The 18,514-nt window shown below is 50.6% G+C and overlaps 1 protein-coding gene across 2 annotated transcripts in view; it reads right to left on the reverse strand.

Annotated features, from left to right (window-relative positions):
- Positions 1-15,817, reverse strand: part of Slc4a5 (solute carrier family 4 member 5) — an 80,646-nt gene extending 64,829 nt beyond the window's left edge. Inside the window, exons 1-3 of one of the 2 annotated variants that reach the window (XM_021654697.2) lie at positions 14,652-15,817; positions 10,526-10,603; positions 9,265-9,456 (exon numbers count right to left, since the gene is read on the reverse strand). In XM_021654697.2, the coding sequence (XP_021510372.1) occupies positions 9,265-9,456; positions 10,526-10,601 (268 nt within the window). In that variant the 5' untranslated portion in view covers positions 10,602-10,603; positions 14,652-15,817. Of the gene's footprint in view, positions 1-645; positions 1,062-9,264; positions 9,457-10,525; positions 10,604-14,651 lie in introns of those variants that run through there. The other variant, XM_060383470.1, reaches the window with a different exon arrangement.
- Positions 15,818-18,514: the final 2,697 nt, after the last annotated feature.

The following is an 18,514-nucleotide window of genomic DNA, read 5'->3' on the forward strand; positions in this document are numbered from 1 at the left end:
CTCCACGTCCCTCTCTGCTAGTCCCCACACCCTGTAGCCAACCACCCTTGGGCCAAAAGAGTCCTCCTTCCACTCCTTCTCCTCCTCCTCCTCTCACCTCAACGGCCCCTGCTGCCTCCAACGCCTCAGGGCCTCGGGGCACCCCATCCACTTTGGCCAGGCACTATCAAGTTTGCTCTTCAACATTCCCAGCATGCCATACAGCAGACTTCTGCGGCCTCAGTGCTCTTTGGACAGCACACACGAGTTAGAAACAACCCCTGCCTCCCCTGCTTTGGAGCAAGTCAAGGCTGATTTGCTTTGGTGAATTTCCAGTTGAAAAGCCTTGGATGGCCCTCCGTTACCTAAAGCTTGGGCTCAGTGATGTGGTTCAAACCATCGGCAGTGATCGGGACCTAGCCTGGTGCATCCTTCCCTCCGCTCTCTCTGCCCAAGCCCAGCCACATCGGATCACACACTGTTCTCTGAAAACAAGCGCAACGCCATTCCTTGGGCCTCTGTCCCCATATTTTGTAAATCTGGAATCTTCCACACCCTTCAAGGCTAAGAAGAAGGTAAACAAATGGCAGGTGCTAAGGAGATAGCAGATTAGAAAGCAAGGACAGGGCCGAGGTCCTTGCCAGAACCAGCCTGTCAGGGCAATACCTGCTCCCTGGAACAGCTGAGCGCCGGAGTCTCCCGCGGTTGGTGCCGCCTCTGGCCCCAGCCTGTTTCTGTGGCCGCTACCCTGGCTGCAGCCTCCTCCGTGTATCTTCTTTCCCACCAAACAAACTCACTTTTGTTTCCAATAAAGCAGCAAGGGAGGCATGGAAGAGGGCAGGAGAAGGACGAGAGGGAAGGTGGGAGCTTGGGGCAAAGCGAGAGAGAGCGCGTGAATAGACGCAAAGAAAACCGGGTGTGAGATTGCGAGGAAACCCTGGGAGATAAGAGTGAGAAGGGAGAAGCGGGAATCCGAGGTATGATGGAGAGAGAAGGCTTAGCAACGAATCTCAAGCAGGAGCCTGCGCACTCCACAGCCCCAGGCTGGCGGCGGCTGAGGTCTGAGAGGGAGAACACACAGAGCCGCCGTCCCGCCTCCCTCCACCCCTCACCGCATAAGCCCTTCCCCCACAGACCTGGAGGCTCCGGCCGAGCAGGGCGCCTCTCCTCAGGCTGCTTTATAAAGGCTGGGGCAGGGAGGTAGGATTTGTGCGAACCCCCGGGGCCTCCTTAAGATCTTAAGATTGTGGTGGCAGGTGAGCGGGCTGCAGCAGCTGGCCGGCCCTGGTGCGGCCACCACAGTCTTGGCCGCTGCTGGGCGTTGGGAGCGGATGTTGGGGTCCTTATCCCCTGGTGTTTGCTGTGGCCTCATTGGTTACATGGAGCCTCCTTCCCGACTTTAAACCCACTTTCTGGTATTGCTGCTTGTACCCACTTCTAAAACAAAGTGCCAGCACCGTCACTCAGTGGATGTTTTCTGAGAGTCCATGGCAGGACTCCATGGTCCTGGTCACTTCGAAGCTTGTGTGAGCCCCACGGGGGAATTACTTTGCCCTCTGAGAAACTTCTAATCTGGGGTTTGGCTCAGCAAGTTCTTACCACGTGCAAGTTTGAGCAGCAGTCACAGAGCCTCCTGGGCAGTGCTGTGAACTCAGGTTCCTTAAGTCTTAGAGTTGGGAGGGAGCTTAGGGCAAACCTTCAGTTCACAGATAAAACTGGGAGCCAGTGAACACCACAGAAAGCCCTGGCACAGAGGAGCTGACCCAGGGAGGGCTGACGCCTCCTGCCATCCTCCCTGCCCCCCACCTTCCTTTGCCTGGGTCCTGACCTCAAGCAGGGCCTGCTGTGAAGATAGGCCTTGAGCTGGTGGAGTGAAGATGAGCTTGAAGTCTGGAGTGTCTGCGATTATAGGCCAGTGTGCTGGTGCCACTGTCTCCTTTTGGGAGGATTGTGGTGCTTGAACCTGGGGCTTCTGCTGTGCTAGGCTAGCTGTCTGCTCACAGACTTACATCCCCTGTTGGTTTTTGAAACTAGGTCTAGCTTATGGAGCTAAGGCTAGTCCCCAGTTTGTGGCATCCTCCTGCATCATGCCTGCTCCCATCATGCCCAGCTCTCATTGTGGCCATTTAGGGTTAAAGAAATGGAAGCAGATGGCCAGGTTCCTGCAGCGCTCCAAGCAAGGCTGCCATCACAGAGACCCCAGCAGTGGGCACCCCAGGAGATGCTTTTTCAGCAGTAAGGGGCTGCCTTCCCACTGATTAAACTCCACTGTGAGAATGGTTGCCCCTCCCACCCCTCCCCGCCCCTCCCCGCCCCAAGTCCTACGAAGCAGCCCGTGGAGGACACACTAAGCCAAAGGCAGGGGCTACCTCACCACCTAAAGAAAGATCCCAGAGACACTGGAGAGACTGTTAACGCTGTACAAGAGGCCGGAGCTGGATCCATCTCCTGAGGCTGCAAATTATTAGCAGTGGCATGCTGGCAAAGCAGCAACCTCCCTGAGACTCGGTTTCCCTGCTAATTAAGCAGAAGTGACGGCACCACTTTTCTGAATCTGGTGGGGAAATAACTGAGATGATCTAAGCCGTGTGGCCAGCGTATGCCAGTCCCTCAAATGATACTGCGACCATTGTTGCTCGGAGCGGGGCCCAGTCACCAGCCCGTCCAGCCCCACCCCGCCACTGCTGTTTGTTCCCCGGCCCTCCCCACTCCTGCCCACTCAAGGGTGAGCTCATCACATGCTGGACTATTGCGTCAGGGCTTCTGTAACGTACTGTGGCCCCTCATACGCGTGGTATGTCACAAACTAGCCTTTGTCCAGAGAAAGGCCGCAAGTAATGGCCCCTCTGATCTCTAACTGTGAGAGGTTATACTGTGGACCCGAGTACTGAGACAGACTCAGACAAGCTGGGCATAGTGGCACACACCCGTAAGGAGTTGGATCAGGAGTTGGAGGCCAGCCTCAACTATAAAGAGTTCCAGGCTAGCTGGACGACAGGAGAGATACGGCAGTACAGAATGAATCTTTTCTCAGCCAGGACTGCCTGCTCATTGCTCAGGCAGAGAACAGAATGGCCCGCTGACCACAAACCCCAGCAAGGGGCATGGGCTTCACCCTTGGAAAGCTCTGGGGAGCAGTTCGGGCCGCCGGACAGTCAGTGACATTGAGCTCTGAGGGAGCCTGTGTGTGATCCGCTCCCCCTTAGCTTTGCACCGTCAGGGTCTGCCCCAGTTCAGTTCCAGCACTGCTCTCCGCTGACCCCAGGCTTACACAGCGTGGGCGCTCAGCACATATTTTCTGGGTGAGTGACTGTGAGTAACACTCATGAGCACATCAGTAGGGGATTAGCTGCCACAGAAAGGAGCTAAGCACCTAGGATCCAGGAAACGGGAGCTGGGGTGGAGCTGTGCGGGTGCCCGCTGCTCTGGCACAGGGCCACAGAATACAGGGGGGTGGGAGGCAGAACCTGGGGGTGCCAGGGTCATTCTTGCCAAGCGTATGAGGCGAGAGGACGAGAAGCCCCGTGCCCTGGTGTCACGGCTGATAGAATTCCTTTTCCCGAAGCTGTACATAAACCCTAAATATGTTCTCTAAAGCAGGAGAAGAGAACCTGCCCATTTGTGCTCCTGTGCAAGATAGCTTTGGGGACATCTGCCCAGCCTATGTCTCCCACCCCTGAAAGCAATCTTTCAGTAACACATGACTTATGTCGCTGGCCATAACCTGTCAGGTGAGGACAGGTTAATTGGACATCTGGTCCATGTCTGGAAAGTTGCGTCTCTCCATTAGCTGGCCTTCCCTGATGATTCCTGGGAACACAAACACACAGATGGAGGCAGAGAGGGTGCAGGCGGAAAAGAGGAATGAATAGATTCCCACGAAGCTGCTGGACGACACCATGCAGCCCCAGAGAAGGGACTCAGGTCTCTGGCTGCATCTTCCAACTTAAGCCTGAATGTTCCTTCTGCCTGAGTGAGGAGCTCTTTTGCTCTTATGTTGAGGGCCCCTACCCACTTCCCTGGCAGGGACCCAATTCTTAGAAGTCTCTCCTTCCTCCCTCCCGCTGGCTCTCTCTCTCGGGACTTAGCTGCTCACTGAAGCTGATCTCTTGTAGGTAAACTGTGCCCTAAAGTAAGGGAGGTATGAGCAGACCCTCCCTTCCAGAGCACACTCTTGTCCCAGGGTGTAGGAGGTTACCCTGGAACCTGGTCACCCTGGTCAGCCTGCCACATGTTGCCTTAGCTGACATAGAAACTGTGCCCATTTCTGTCCTCTTTAGATCTGCTGGCCTGCATGGCTGTAAATAAAGCACAAAGAGAGGTTCCTGAAGAGGTTATTTCTTGAAATACCAGATGGCTGAGGATTTACCCATCTGGGCACAGGGGACAGATAGCTCCATAGTTCAGAGTGCTTGTAATCTGGTAGTGGTGATGCACGCCTTTAATCCCAGCACTTGGGAGGCAGAGGCAGGTGGATCTTTGTGAGTTCTAGGTCAGACTGGTCTACAGAGTGAGTTCCAGGACAAGTTGAGCTACACAAAGAAACCCTATCTCAGAAGGAAGAGGAGGAGGAGGAAAAGAAAAAGAAGAATGTTACTTTTGCAGAAGGCCCAGGTTCAGTTCCCAACATCCATCTTAGTTAGCTCACAACTGCCTGTCACTCCAGTTCCTGGCTGTTGGACACCCTCCTCTGGCTTTAATGGGCATTGCATGCACATGGTACACACACATACACTCAGGTGCACACACACACACACACACACACACACACACACACATATGCACAAAGTAAAAATGAATAAACCTTTTTTAAAGGAAATAAAAGTCACAAAGGCCTGGTATAATGGTTCACGTCTATAACATCATCACTTGGGAGGCTGAGGCAGGGAGATTGCTATCAGTCAAGGCCAGCTTGGACCACGGGGATTCTCTATTAGTTCAAGGGGTAGAACGGTCGTTTCAGGTGAGAGCTATGCCAATGGGGCCGCTAAGAAAGCATTTTTTTCTCTCTCTCTGGTTCTCTTCTCTCCATTGGTGACTGCAGGTGACAGTGAACTGACTTGTAACACAGTTACCATAGAAACACTATCTCTATGTGTCTCTGTCCAATTCCACTCAAGTAGGTTTTGAATACTGTCGATACACCTTCCTGTACATGATCTTAGGGTGGGTCTGTGCTGGACGTGTCGCTCAGCAGTGAAGGGCATGCCCTGTTCTTACAGAGAAATCCAGTTTGTTTGCAGCACCCACGTCAGGTGGATCACAACCACCTGTAACTCCAGCTCAGGGAATCCAACACCCTCTTCTGGCCTCCATAAGCTCCTGCACCCACGTGCATACACATACAAACACATAATTAAAAATAAATGTATGTTAAAATCTTTTAAAGGCCAGGTGGTGGTGGCACACACCTTTAATCCCAGCTCTCAGAAGGCAGACACAGGTGGATCTGTGTCTGGTCTACAGAGGCCACCCTGGTCTGCAGAGTGAGTTACAGGACAGCCAGGGCTACATAGAGAAATCTTGTCTCGAAAAACAACAACAACAACAAAAACCCTTTTAAAGCTGCAGTTATAACTAATGGGACTAGTTAAAACAAAAAGGTTCTGGGAATCAGTAAAAGATAGGAGCCAAGGGGTTTTAAGATTGTGAGATGGCCCTGTGGGTGTGGGTGCTTGCTATTAAGCCAGAAAACTTGAGTTCAATCTGTGCTCTCTCTCATCCTCCCTCTGTCTCTCTCTCTCTGTCTCTCTCTCTCTCTCTCTTTCTGTCTCTCTCTTGTGTGTGTGTGTGCACACACAAGTGTATGCATGCATGTGCTAAAGACAAACAAACAAAGCAAAACAAATTTTGGAGCCAAACAGAGGTGGAAAAGGCTGAAAGAAAACCGGGTCAAGGAGAACTGCCCTGGCTGTGTTCCGAAGAGAGGAGCAGGCAGAACCAGACAGGCATGTGGCCGCCTTCCCAACAGTGCTGGTGGAGGGCACCAGACGAATCCCGCTGTGTTCGGGGGTAGAGCAATGTCAGCCCAGGCTTATTGAAAAGTTCGACTAAATCCCTTGGCCTTTTCCTTCTGAGTTCCCTCAGCCACGCTGCTCCTCAGGGGAGGGGAAAGGCATCAATTTCAATGTGAGATCAGAGAGAGCCTGAGCAAGCCAGTGTGGGAAACGCTTTGGTGAAGGGTAACCACAGGGAAAGAAACCACCGCCTTCATCACCCACTCTGAAGACTCAGACTGTGAAACACAATTCCCTGTGCCATAGCTGTCAATCGCAGTCCAAGATGTGCAAATGCCACAGGCCGTGAGCGCATCATTTCAAAGTGGTTAGTTGCAGCTAAGCTAAGAGGGAGAAACAAGTAGTAAGGACACAATGAGGAGACCCAGAGGGCAGTGGGGTGGGTTAGAAGTGCTGAAACTACAGGGAAGATGGCCTTGGAGAAACTTCCAGAAACCGCGAAGCAGGAGGCTGGGGTCTGAAAACCTCACCCAGGGGCTATGACATTGTTGTATGCCAAAGGCTGGCTAGCAGAAAGGAAGGTAGGACGCCTCTCAGACCAGCCTGTGACAGACAGCACGTGCAAGGAGAAGCCAGAGGGTGCAAATGAGATACAAGGCAGACGACATGCAAACGACCCATGAGGGGTCTCCAGGCACAGTGTCACTGAGCTCCTAGCCTCCCTCCCACCCCTGCCCACTTCCTGTGTGGAAAGTGTGTCCCTTCTTTAATAAACCGCCTCCGGCACTGTTACTCTCCATTGACCCTGCCCACTGTTTTTGTTCAGGAACACAAGAACCAGAATCTTTCAGCAGGTCCCCACTGGACTCACGTCCACCAATACCAGCTAGAGAATAGTTTAAATTATTTTGTTTCCTACGTATAGGGTATTTTGCCTTCATGCATGTCAGGGCGTGATGTTTATGCAGAGTCCACAGAGGCCATCACCTGGGGCTAGGGTCACAGACGGTTGTGAGCCACTAGGTGGCTGGAAACCAAACTCCAGTAGCAAGTTAGGCCCATCCTGACAGAAGGAGAAAGAGCAAGAAGGAGAGAGAAAGAGACAGAAACAGACAGAGATGGAGAGAAAGACAGTCAGAAGGAGGCAGAGAGACAGGATGGAGTGAAAGAGACAGAGAGAGGAGTGGGAGAGAGGGAAAGAGGAGAGAGAGGAGAGAGAGCACTCTAAGGAAAGAAAGGAAGAAAGAGAACCATAATGGCTCCTTGATCCTAAAGCCTTTGCACTCTGTCAGGCTCTGGTATCTACATAGGAAATAACCTTTCCTCTCCTTTGCTACTTATCCTGGAGTGGTTTTGAGTTTTTCTTTCTTTATAGTTACTTTATTGTATGTGTATGAGGAAGAGCAGCCAGTGCTCCTATCTGCTGAGCCATCTCATCAGCCCCAGTTTTGACTTTTTAAAATGGCCTTTTAAGTTCAACACCCTTAAAAGGAAAGAGCTTCAATATTTTTTTCTTGCTCCTCCCATCAGAAGGGAGATTATAAGCGTCTCAGCAGGGGTGAGGCTGACCAAGCCAGGAAAATGTCTGCTCATGAAGAGAAAGGCTTGGGCTGTGTGTACTTAATGCGCGTAAGCGCACTGTGGGAGAGCTGATCAGGCACAGTGGACTGAGTCAGGTATTTTATCTAGTTCATCTCATTTGGTAACCCCTGACAGTCTGGTGTGGCTAGTCATCCAGTTCACCTGGAACAGACATGATGTTAGCCTGGAGGAGCTGCCTCCCTCACCCCTGGGAGCACCTCCATCCTGAGAAGACAGGGGCCATCTACCACTGCCCTCCACCTATAGATGAGGGAACTGAATGCTGGCTCAGCCCGGGGTGAGCCTGGCCCACCTGGTTGGGTCTTGGGGTCAAGTTCTCATTAGCAGCTGAGTGGAGCAGAGATGAATTCGTGCGTCTAATACTTCTCCTAAGGCTCTTGCTTCTATGGCATCTTAAGAGATTATCAGACAAGAAAAGAACACTTCTTTTCCAGGGAAGAAAACACGCCTTTTGTCCATGGCCACTGTGGCTGCAAAGTTCTAGGCATCACATGTTCTGGGCTTGAATGCAGCTTCAACAGCCGATAGCAATTAAATTTCTAAGTCCTATCCACTCCGAAAAAGATCTGGTAAGGAAGAAGCCTGTCTCTTTCATCACAAACCAATGTGGCTACTTAAAAGGCTCTAATTTTCACCCCATGTCCAGCATGGTGACTGACCACTGAAGATGACTGTCATTCACAGGCTTTGCAGACAACTTAATTTCCCAGATTCACCGATTACAGGCTATTTTAGGCTTTGTGCCTTTGAACTTTGGTTTCCTGAAATAACTATGGGATAATGACATACCTTTCTCTCAGGGTGATGCAAGGATTAACAAAGGTGATTATACTACCTTCTTCAAACTATATCACAGAGCAACATCAAATCAAAACAGTGCAGTACTGGCAAACAACAGCAAAAGCCTCCGCAGGGCAATGGAACAGCAAGAATGGACAGTGTATGCATGCGGGGCCAGCTGCTAGCCACCAAGGGCAGCGAGGAGGCACCCTGAGGAAGGGACAGTTACTTCACTAATCAGTACTGGTAAACAGCGGATATCCATATGCAGAGAGTGAAGCCAGAACACACCTTATGCTAGCCACAGAACTAACTCAAAATCAATTAAAGGCCCCAGAGTAAAACTTCCAAACTGGGGACCTGAGGGATGGCCCAGTGTTCAATCTGACCACCTGACTTTGATCGCTGGTTCCCTGTTCCCACATTGTGGAAGGAGAGAACTGACTCCCACAAGCTGTCCTCTGAACTCCACACTTTAACCACAACACAAACCTCCACCCACAAAATAAGTGTAAAGATACTTTTTTATATTTCCAAACCACAAAACTTCCCTCCAAAGTAGAGGAGCAGCTCCTTGACAATAGTCCCATTGATGATTTTACAACAGCACAGGTAACAAAAGCAAGTGGGTGGGGCGGCTTCAGATAAACAGGCCTCTGCAAACCTCAACAGATGAGAGCCCCTCCCAGCGCCAGTGACAAGCACGGGGCCACCATGCTTGCCGCACGGGCTGCTGGGCCTCACCTCCAGCCCAGAGCAGTTCTCAGCACCACACAGAGCGGGACAGAGAGCTCAGGTTACCTGTGTCGGTGAGTAGGGTTACCTGAGAGTTAACACTGAGCCTATGTGATGTCACCCATAGTCTCCCGAGAAACCCCTCTCTGGCTGTACTGTGCCCACCAACAGGCTGCTTCTTCAGAACATGCCCTTGAAGGAAGGAACTTACGCGTCCTTTTGGTAAAATCCGCGCTGCCTCCCTGGTTGTTGGCCCGGACCCCTGGACCGGTCAGCTCCTGCTGTGGTTCGTCTGGCCGCAGGGCCCACTGGACTTTTTGCAGGCCTGAAAGGTGCCCCTTTGAGTCACACTTTCTGTGAGAGCAACTGGGGACTGGAAACCCAATATGTATTGAGGGGAAATCTGTGGAAACAGCACAGAGGGGGGGCCGTGACCAACCCAGTTAGTCAGAAGCAATATGGAGGACATGGGGTGCCCGGATGGAGCCAGAGTCCATCTTTGGCTTCCTAAGTCAGGCTTAGGAAGACAGAATTCCACCCACCTCAGCAGGTGCTGGGAGGAGGGTTCTGTCAGGATGCATCACAGCTAAGTTGGGGACCGTTTTATCTCCAAGCCAGCAATTCTGCTCCAGCAGAAAAGCCCTGCAGCTGCCTCACGCAGGCTCCAGCTGAGCCACTGCTTTCAGAATGTACTAAATGTTGGTATCTGTCATTGATCACAGCCTGGAGCACTGGCAAATTCAATAGCTTGATGTTGGGGGAACTCTGCCCTAATCCACCCTGACAAAAGCCCAGTCATGTGGGTGGTCCCTAGAGACCTGCTCAGGTCAGTCTCTTAACATGGTGACAGTACACTGTCAACTACAAGTTCACACCTCAAAAACTGCACAATTGAGTTCCAAAAAAACAAAACAAAACAAAACAAAACAGAAACCAAAACACTTTTAAAGCCAAAAACTCAGGTGTGTATGTTGGAGGGGCGGGTTTGTGTGCATTGCAGACTGTTTGTGGAAGCCCCAACTGGTGTCGGATGCCTTAATTACTGTCCACATTATTTGTTCAGGCAAAGCCTCTCCTGGAATGCAGAGCCAAAAGGCCGGGGGAGTCTCGGCAGCCGGCTCACGCTAAGGACTCCCTCTTTCTGCCTCCCGAGCGCTGAAATCACAGATGCTCACCGCACGCACCCAGCATTCTGTGTTCTGGGGAGCTGCACTCCGGTTCTCACCCCTGCAAACAGCAAATGCTTCACCCACTGGCCCACCTCCCCAGCCCGTCATGATGTTCTTACGGCAAGCTTGTGGTCAGAGCTAATTGGCAGGCTTTGAGCCTGCCAGGACACTCTTCAAGAACATTGCCAGGAGTCAAGGAAAGAGACAGCTCTCTCAGTGTCCAACTAGGGGCGCTAATTTGGTGACACTCGAGAATTCTCAGACCCCTGTGGAATTCACATCAGGCTTTCAAAGTGTCTTCACCTTGTCCTGGCTGTCTCCTCCTGTAGCTTGTGGGGTCCAGCTTTTTGACCCCAGCCTTCTCCTCTTCCACCTTCATCACTACAAAGAGAAAGATGAGCAGAGTTTCAGAACGTTGAAAGGTGCAGGGAGCAGGGGAGATGTCAGTGAAGTCTTGCCTTGCTGGCAGAGTTTGGTCCCAGAACCCACTTTTAAAAAGCCAGGTGTAGAACTCACTGCAGTGAGTTAATCCTAGAGCCTGGAATCCCAGCACTTAGGTGGCAGAGGCAGGTGGATCTCTGTGAGTTCGAGGATAGCCTGGTCTACAAAGTGAGTCCAGGACCATCGAGACTATACAGAGAAACTCTGTCTTGGAAAACAAACAGACAGACAGAAAGGCAGATATGGCGCTGCACACTTGTAAGTCCAGTGATGGGGAGCTGGAGACAGATGGATCCCGGGGCTCCCTGGCTACCCAGCCTAGCTGAATGTGAGCCTCATTGAAGGATGGCATGCTGAGGGATGGTACCCGAGGTTGACCTCCGGCCTCCGCACGTACGGCACATCCCTGCACATGTTCACCTGAACACACGTACACACGTAATGGAATAAGACTGTAAACTGTAATAGAATATAGGTGATACCATTAACAGGCAGCTTTTGAGTGCTTCCCATGACGTATTAGAGTTGTCTGGCCAATGCGATAGCATTGGCATTAATATTAGGATCAGTGGATTTACTCTGCTGAGGATGCGGCCAGAGCCTTGCCTATCTGAAGGTTTCAACCACAGAGTGTCACCTCCAACCACATTAGTGTCATTATACAGACATGGAACTGAGGCACCAAGAATTGGAACTACTGTCAAAAGAGAGAAACAAAAATTCAAACCCAGATTGTCCTTTTCGGGGAACTGTACAAAGTTCTTAGCCGTAAGGTTTCTGAAAATAAACATCTACCATAAAAATCTTAGAAATGTCAAACTGGACATTAAAAGATCTTTTTGTACACCGGAGTTGACCAGTAACTGAATCACTGGCACAAAAGGGCATCATTATTTTTGGTTGTTGTTTTGAGATGTGGCCTCACTATGCAGCGTTTGCTGGCCTGAAATTCACTGTGTAGACCAAGCTTGTCTCAAACTCACAGAGGTCCTCCTGCCTCTGTCTCTTGAGCGCTGGGATTAAAGGCCGTCACCGCACACCTGGTGTGTTCATCACCACACCTGCCATGTTCAAAAACTTTTGTGCAGTAGGAAAAAAAATAACAAAAACCAAGCATGGCGGCATACCCCCTTCATTCCCGGCCTCAGGAGCAGAGACAGGCAGATCTCCGTGTTTGCGGCCAGGCAGCTCTACACACTGAATTCTAGGCCAGCGAGGGCTACATAGTGAGACCCTGTCTCAAAAACAAACAGTAGCAGGACGTGATGGACTAATGTGGCGGCACATGGAACAGCTGTGGGACCGTTCTCCAAACACAGTGGCTGGTGTGCGTTCTCCACAGCCCACTGCCTGCCATGCCTGGACACCGCTGATGCTACATTGGTTGTTCTAAATATCACTGGTGGAAATAACTGCCTTGGGGGATGGAGAAGAGAGATAGAGGAAAGGGCATGAGGCAAGGTGTCTTTAGGGGCTGGAGCAATGGGTGACTGCTTGCTCTCCTTCACTTCCCTGTAATGACATCTCCATCTCATTAGCACTGCAAATTGCCCCCTGTGGTTACAGATCATAACGCATCAGTAAAGCCTCATATAAGGACGAAAATGAAGAGTAAGCTCTGTTCTAAGAAAATCCCAACCCACTCCTGGAACTCCCTACATGTCCCCTAACTCAGGAACAATTCACCTTTTAAAATGTGCTATCCAAAATCCCAGTGGTAGCTGGTGAAGTGGCTCTGGGTAAAAGAACTGCCCCAAAGCCTGGGGACCTGAGTTCATTTCCCTAAATCGACAGAAAGGTGGAGGGAGAGAACTGACTCCACAAAGATGTCCACCAACCTCTACAGACTGGCATGACAAGTGAACAAAATGCACACACACACACACACACACACACACACACACAAACACACAAATGCTGACGGCGAATTAAAGAAATTCATATTTAAAAATCACACACACACACACACACAAACACACAAATGCTGACGGCGAATTAAAGAAATTCATATTTAAAAATCACACACACACACACACACACACACATTGAAAAAATACCAACAAGAAGATTAAAATCATTTGTCAAGTCACAGAGCCAGCTCTGGTGAAACCAGAAATCAGATTGACTTCTTTCTGATTCCTAGGCTGGAGGATGTAAGGGAGGGGAAAAGAGAGGGAAGAGTGGAAGAGAATGCAAGAGAAGAAGGAGAGTGACGGGAAAAGCCTAGTATAGGCTTCCTCAGTCTCCCACTTTTGGGTTCCAGGCCTTTCCTGAGCACTGACTCATCCCTGCATTCACCAGAGCCCAGAGCCCTGTCCAAGCCGGCACTTGCCTCAATACCTTCAGCTGCTTAGAGTGACTAACATTTGAAGACCATGAAGCCCTGCAGCTACCCCCTATGCCGTCACCAAATGACAGCGACCCCTGGCATGCAGCAGAGGGGAAAGCTTGCAAGAAGTTTTCCTACCTCCAGGTTCCCCCCTATCCAACTAGAACCACCATTTCCTCATCCACCTTAGATCCCAAATCACCTTGGCCTTGAGCATGAGTCACAGTTCAGACCAAATCTTCTTTGTCCTGAGAAGTTGGCTGGCGCCTTTCCAGGTCCAGCATCTAGGATCCCCAAGAATAATCTAAAACCACCCTGACAATATCGACACTCTAAACTTGAAGGGCTGAATCAATGGTGCCCTGGCACACGGACACCCCAAGCCTTCCACCCAACGGCCTTTATGTCCAGTGTAGCAGGACACAGAAATGGAGCCAGCCTTAAAGCTATGTAGCACCTCACGCCCATCAGAACCCCTAGTGGCAGCTAAACACCCCCTCCTCCGCATCCACAGGCCACATTGATTCAGGCGAACCCAGTGCACCAGAGGCGGGGACACAGGATGAGACAGTCGGATTATCGGGGAAGAGAGGAAAAGGATGCGAATTCATTCCCAGCACTGGGCAGCCATGCTCTGGACATGAACTACCTAGAGAAAGCTTGCTATGCTGGATGCTCAACCATCTAGCAATGTTTTTCTTCCACCTGTCTGTTAAGCAATTGGACCTTTACAGTTCAGAACGTCAGACCAGACAGCACAGTGTCCGGTGAACCCCGAGGGTCTCAGGAAAGGACTTACCCTCTGGCACACCCTGGATGATTTCATCAAATAAACTGACAAAAAAATGGGACCATGCTAGGCCTTAGGAAGCTGAGCGAGAAACCAGACAGAGGAAGGTGGACATTGTTTCACATGCCTGTCATCCCAGCACTTGAGAATTGGGAGCAGGAGGATCAGGGGTTCAGGACCAGCCTGTGCTCCATATCCAGTTCCAGGCCAGCCTAGAACCCATGAGCCCCAACCTCAAACTAACCAAATAAAACAAAGAACAGAGAAACCAGAGAAAGACTACCTTCCAACCGGAGGCTCATTTGTTGCCTCCAGGCCTGCCGAGCAAACTCCTACAACCCAGAAGAGAGAGGGTAAGACAAAGAAAACGAAATGTCCCTAAGCAAGTGGCAATACCGCACCAAGAACCACACCCACAGCTAGAAACAAAAATGCAGAACGAATAGTTAGCCATCTGAAGCGCCACACCGACAGCCACAGCCCGGCCCCCACAGCTCTCCACGAGAAAAAGAGGCTTCTGAAGTATTATTGCCAGTCTCACAAACACCGTAAAGACAAACACACACAGGCCTGGGAGAGAAAGATGCTTGCTTCCATCTGATGGAGGCAAGCTGAAGCAATTCGCCAGGTTCTGAGAACACAGGAGTCTCATCTCACCTCCATTTGTTTGGAGGATTCACATCCCGAACCAGAGAACTCTGGAATGACAAATACAGTGTCATTTTTAAAGGAAAGGCAAGCACCCAGGGCTCATCTGGGGGGGTTGTCTAGTACTCCAGGGCAGTGTGTGTGATGATCACACATCAACAATCAGTACTCACACTTGGAAAAACACACTTTGTGGATGACGCTTCAAGCTGCAGTCTTACCTGTGTGTTCTTAGCAGTGGACAGCAGGCTCCAAATCGCAGGAAGGCCAGAGCTCCTGGCTCAGCTCCTGTTGGGTGGCAGGAAGGCTTTCTGTGGCTTCCAGGCTGAGCAGTATTTGGGGCATTGGAGATTGACTTCTGGGGTCCAGTAGCGGTCAGCCATGTGACTGCGGTGGGGGGAGGGACACTCCCGCAGGGTCAGGCACGGATGTCTGACTGGCCGGCAGACCAGGCTACTGCTGGGGCTGGCAGGGCCTGGGCAGGGGCTTTGCTCCAAACTTCTTTTTGGATTTTTTTCTTTCTTTTTTTCCTTCTTTCTTTCTTTCTTTCCTTCCTTCTTTCTTTCTTTCTTTCTTTCTTTCTTTCTTTCTTTCTTTCTTTTTCTTTTCTTTTTTTGGAGATTTTAACCCAGTGAGCATTTTATGGCTGTGTCTGAAATGCCAATTCATCTCCCTGCTTGGTTTTATCCATGATCTTTTCTCTATGAAATTCTGTATTACGTGTGTGTGTGTGCGTGTGTGCGTGTGTGTGTGCGTGTGTGTATGTGTGTTTCTGCCATAGCAGACATGCAGAGGTCAGAAGACAACTTGTGGGGCTCAGTTGTCTCCTCCACCTTGTGGGTTTGAGGAATTGAACTCAAGTTGTCAGGCTTGTTGGCAGGTGCCTTTACCTGCTGAACCGTCTCACCGGCCACAGATCTTTTTTATCATTTATTTTGTCTTGGAGGGATGTTATAGTTGTAAGAAAACTTGAAGATGATCTCATCCTACCCCAAAGCCCCCATTTTAAATTGAGGGAAACTGAGGCCCACAGAGATGTAGCCTAGGTCTGTTGTCACATACCCTAGTGACCCCAGTTGAGTGAAATTTAAAGCTCCCTTGGAGGTCCTCGGCTTCCAGGGCTTTAGACCCTGGGAAGGTCCTGGGAAGGGACCCGCCACAGTGCAGGCGCCCAACCCTGCAGCGTGATCAAGAAGTGGCTGGGGCTAATGTAGCCCGGGCTACAGACAGGGCATCTGGGCAGTGTGCCCTTCCTGGCTTATTTGCATATTGTCTTGCCTTCTCGCGTGAGAAAGACTTCACTTTACTCACCGGTATGTCCTTGATTCCAAAATAAAGTGTGGCTTATAGAGGTTCAGGTTCAATGCCAGCTCAAATTGAGTTTGCTTTATTTAGTTAAGTGGGTTCAGATCTCAGCTCAAATCTCCGTGGGGCCTTGGGCAAAGCGGTTTCTGGTAATCTTGATGGTTTACTCCCTCCCTCCCTCCCTCCCTCCCTCCCTCCCTCCCTCCCTCCCTCCCTCCCTCCCTCCCTCCCTCCCTCCCTCCCTCCCTCCCTCCCTTCTTTTCTTCTTTTTTTCCTTTAGACAAAAGGAAAGGGGCTGTTTCCCCACCCCTCTCTCTCCCTCAATTTCCTCAACTGGAAAAAGGGGGTAATTACCACCAAGGCTGATTGAGTCCATGCAAGTGACATATCAGGCCTGTGTCTGGCTAGTAGCATGTCCTGGATTAGTGGGGCCCAGGTGGGTTGTGTTTCAGCAGAGAGAGGGCACCTGACTCCCAGCTTTCCCAGAGTCTGGACACCCACATCACCTGCTGGGCCAACCTCTCCTCCTGCCTGATCTCTGCTGCCACCTGGTGGCCATCCCCGGCACTGGGCAGAGAGTCACCAATTTCATTTCCAACAGAGAAAAATGACCTTTGCTAGAAGGCAGATCTTAAGCAAAGCCAAACTCTCAAGGTCTCCCATCTTCCAAGCCTGGTCCTTGACAAAGCTTCCCCTGTGTCCAGTCAGCCATGCTCCCGGAAACCAGTAAGACCAGAAAGGAACTGAGGGTGCCTGAGTGGCCATCTCTGAGACACAGCCCCAAATGGAACCAGAGCAGGCAGACAGACAGGACTAGCCACTAGCCACTACCTCCCCCCCCACTCCTCCGCCCCTCCCCGACTTCCCCTCCCCTCCCTGACTCCCCCTCCCCCCCATCCTCTACCCAGGCTACATTCGCGGAGCTAGAGACAGTGCTTTGGTCACTTCTGCCAAGATGAGCCTCACTGTTCATGTCCTGACTGAAGTCATTCTTCTGGGGCATGAAAGATCATGTTGTCAGCCTCCTTCTCTAGAGGGATGGTGCTCGGGGTGGTGGGGACCACCTGACTAGGACATCACAAGGAGGAGGCTTCATTTCCAATGCGGTCTGGGTGGCAACGCATGCCTTTAATCCCAGCACCCTGGAAGCAGAGCTAGGCAGATCTCTGTGGGTTCGGGACTAGCCTGGGCTGTAGTGAGGACATGATGAGACCCTGTCTCAACAAGTAAATAACATTAAAATTTTTAATGCAAAACATGGAGAAGTGAACTTACCTAGACCGTGTGTCTTATATGAGACTGTATGATAAACTTCGCTTAGGAATATATAATAAGGAACCATATTCCTGGATGGGGAAATATAGTAAACGTTCAGAAATTTACATAAATTTAAATACAATTCTAGTGACATTTTGGATGATAATAACAAGAGAAAAATCGTGCCTAAACTATTAAAGGCCTCCCAGACCTTCACTAGCCAGCCCCACCACACCCAATTTCCTTAAAAGAAATTACTGTTCTCATTTGCAGAGGAGAGAGATGACTTGTCTGTGAACAATGATGTGAACAATGACCCTAGTGAACAACTGGACAAGCCAGGGGTAGTGGCCCACACCTGTGATCTCAGCACTTGAGAGAAGGAAGTAGAATTTTTCTGAGTTGGGGCTCAGCCTGCATGTAAAACACAAGGCCAGCCAGGGTTAGACAGCCAGACCCTGACTCAAAAACAGCAGCAACAGCCGAGGCAGGTGGCAAATACCTTTCGTCCTTGCACTCGGAGGGCAGAGGCAGGCAGCTGTCTTGTGAGTTAAGGCCAGCCTGGTCTCCTATGGAGTTTAAGGCCAGCCAGGACTGTATAGTGATATCCTGTCTCGAAACAAAACAAAACAGTACGTTTAGAAGCAAAGCTTGGGGCTCAAAGGTCCGATGGCCTTGGCTTGGTCTCTGAAGCCCACCCAATAGAAGAAACTCTTGAGGGAAGGTTGTCCTCTGATCTTCCAGTATTGCACAGTGGCCACGCACACACGCACACGCACACGCACACACACACTAAATCACAGACAGAAGGGGAGAGCAGCTGGGGGACAGGCACGAGCAGCGACTTACTAACTATTGGCTGAGCAGCTGTTTTCTCTCAGCCGGAAATTGAACATGGCCGCTTCCTAAGACAGAGCTTGCATCCCGGCTTGTCCTGGATGCTCGCCATCAGCTCCTGTTGTCTTGGTCTCATTACTGAGAGCTCCCTCTTCCAGTCTTGAAAGGTTCCTTTCCAGACAGATCCTGTGATTATCTTGCTGGAGACCTGAAAACTGCACCCTTCTCTGGTGCAGGACGCGGGTGGTGCAGAAGGCTCTCTGGGTACAGGCTGCTGCAGGAAGTGGGCTGCCCCACTGGGCAGGAAGGGTCAAGTGATGACTCAGGAGAGGAAGCAGAATGAGGATGGCTGGCAAGCACAGGGTTAGGTGGGGGGACATGAGGGAGGTCAGGAGGCTAGAACTTGATATTTCAGAGTCTTGAGTGTGGTCCAGGACTGTGATGAGAGCAAGTGGGAGGAGAGGGAGGCCTGGTGCCCATCTCAGCCCAGAAACTGGGGTACGGAACAGAAAGGGAGCTTACTTTCTACTCTCTTACTCCCTTTCAATTTTGAATCTTGTGACTATTATCTATTTAAAAAAAAACCCTATAAATAAAACTAAAATTTAAAGGAAACTACAAACTTGTCCATAGATTCTTCTAGATCAAGTATGGAATCATTTTATCAACTTTTTAAAAACCCATT

This window comes from Meriones unguiculatus, chromosome 5 (genome assembly GCF_030254825.1).
Source record: "Meriones unguiculatus strain TT.TT164.6M chromosome 5, Bangor_MerUng_6.1, whole genome shotgun sequence".
Lineage (NCBI taxonomy): Eukaryota > Metazoa > Chordata > Mammalia > Rodentia > Muridae > Meriones > Meriones unguiculatus.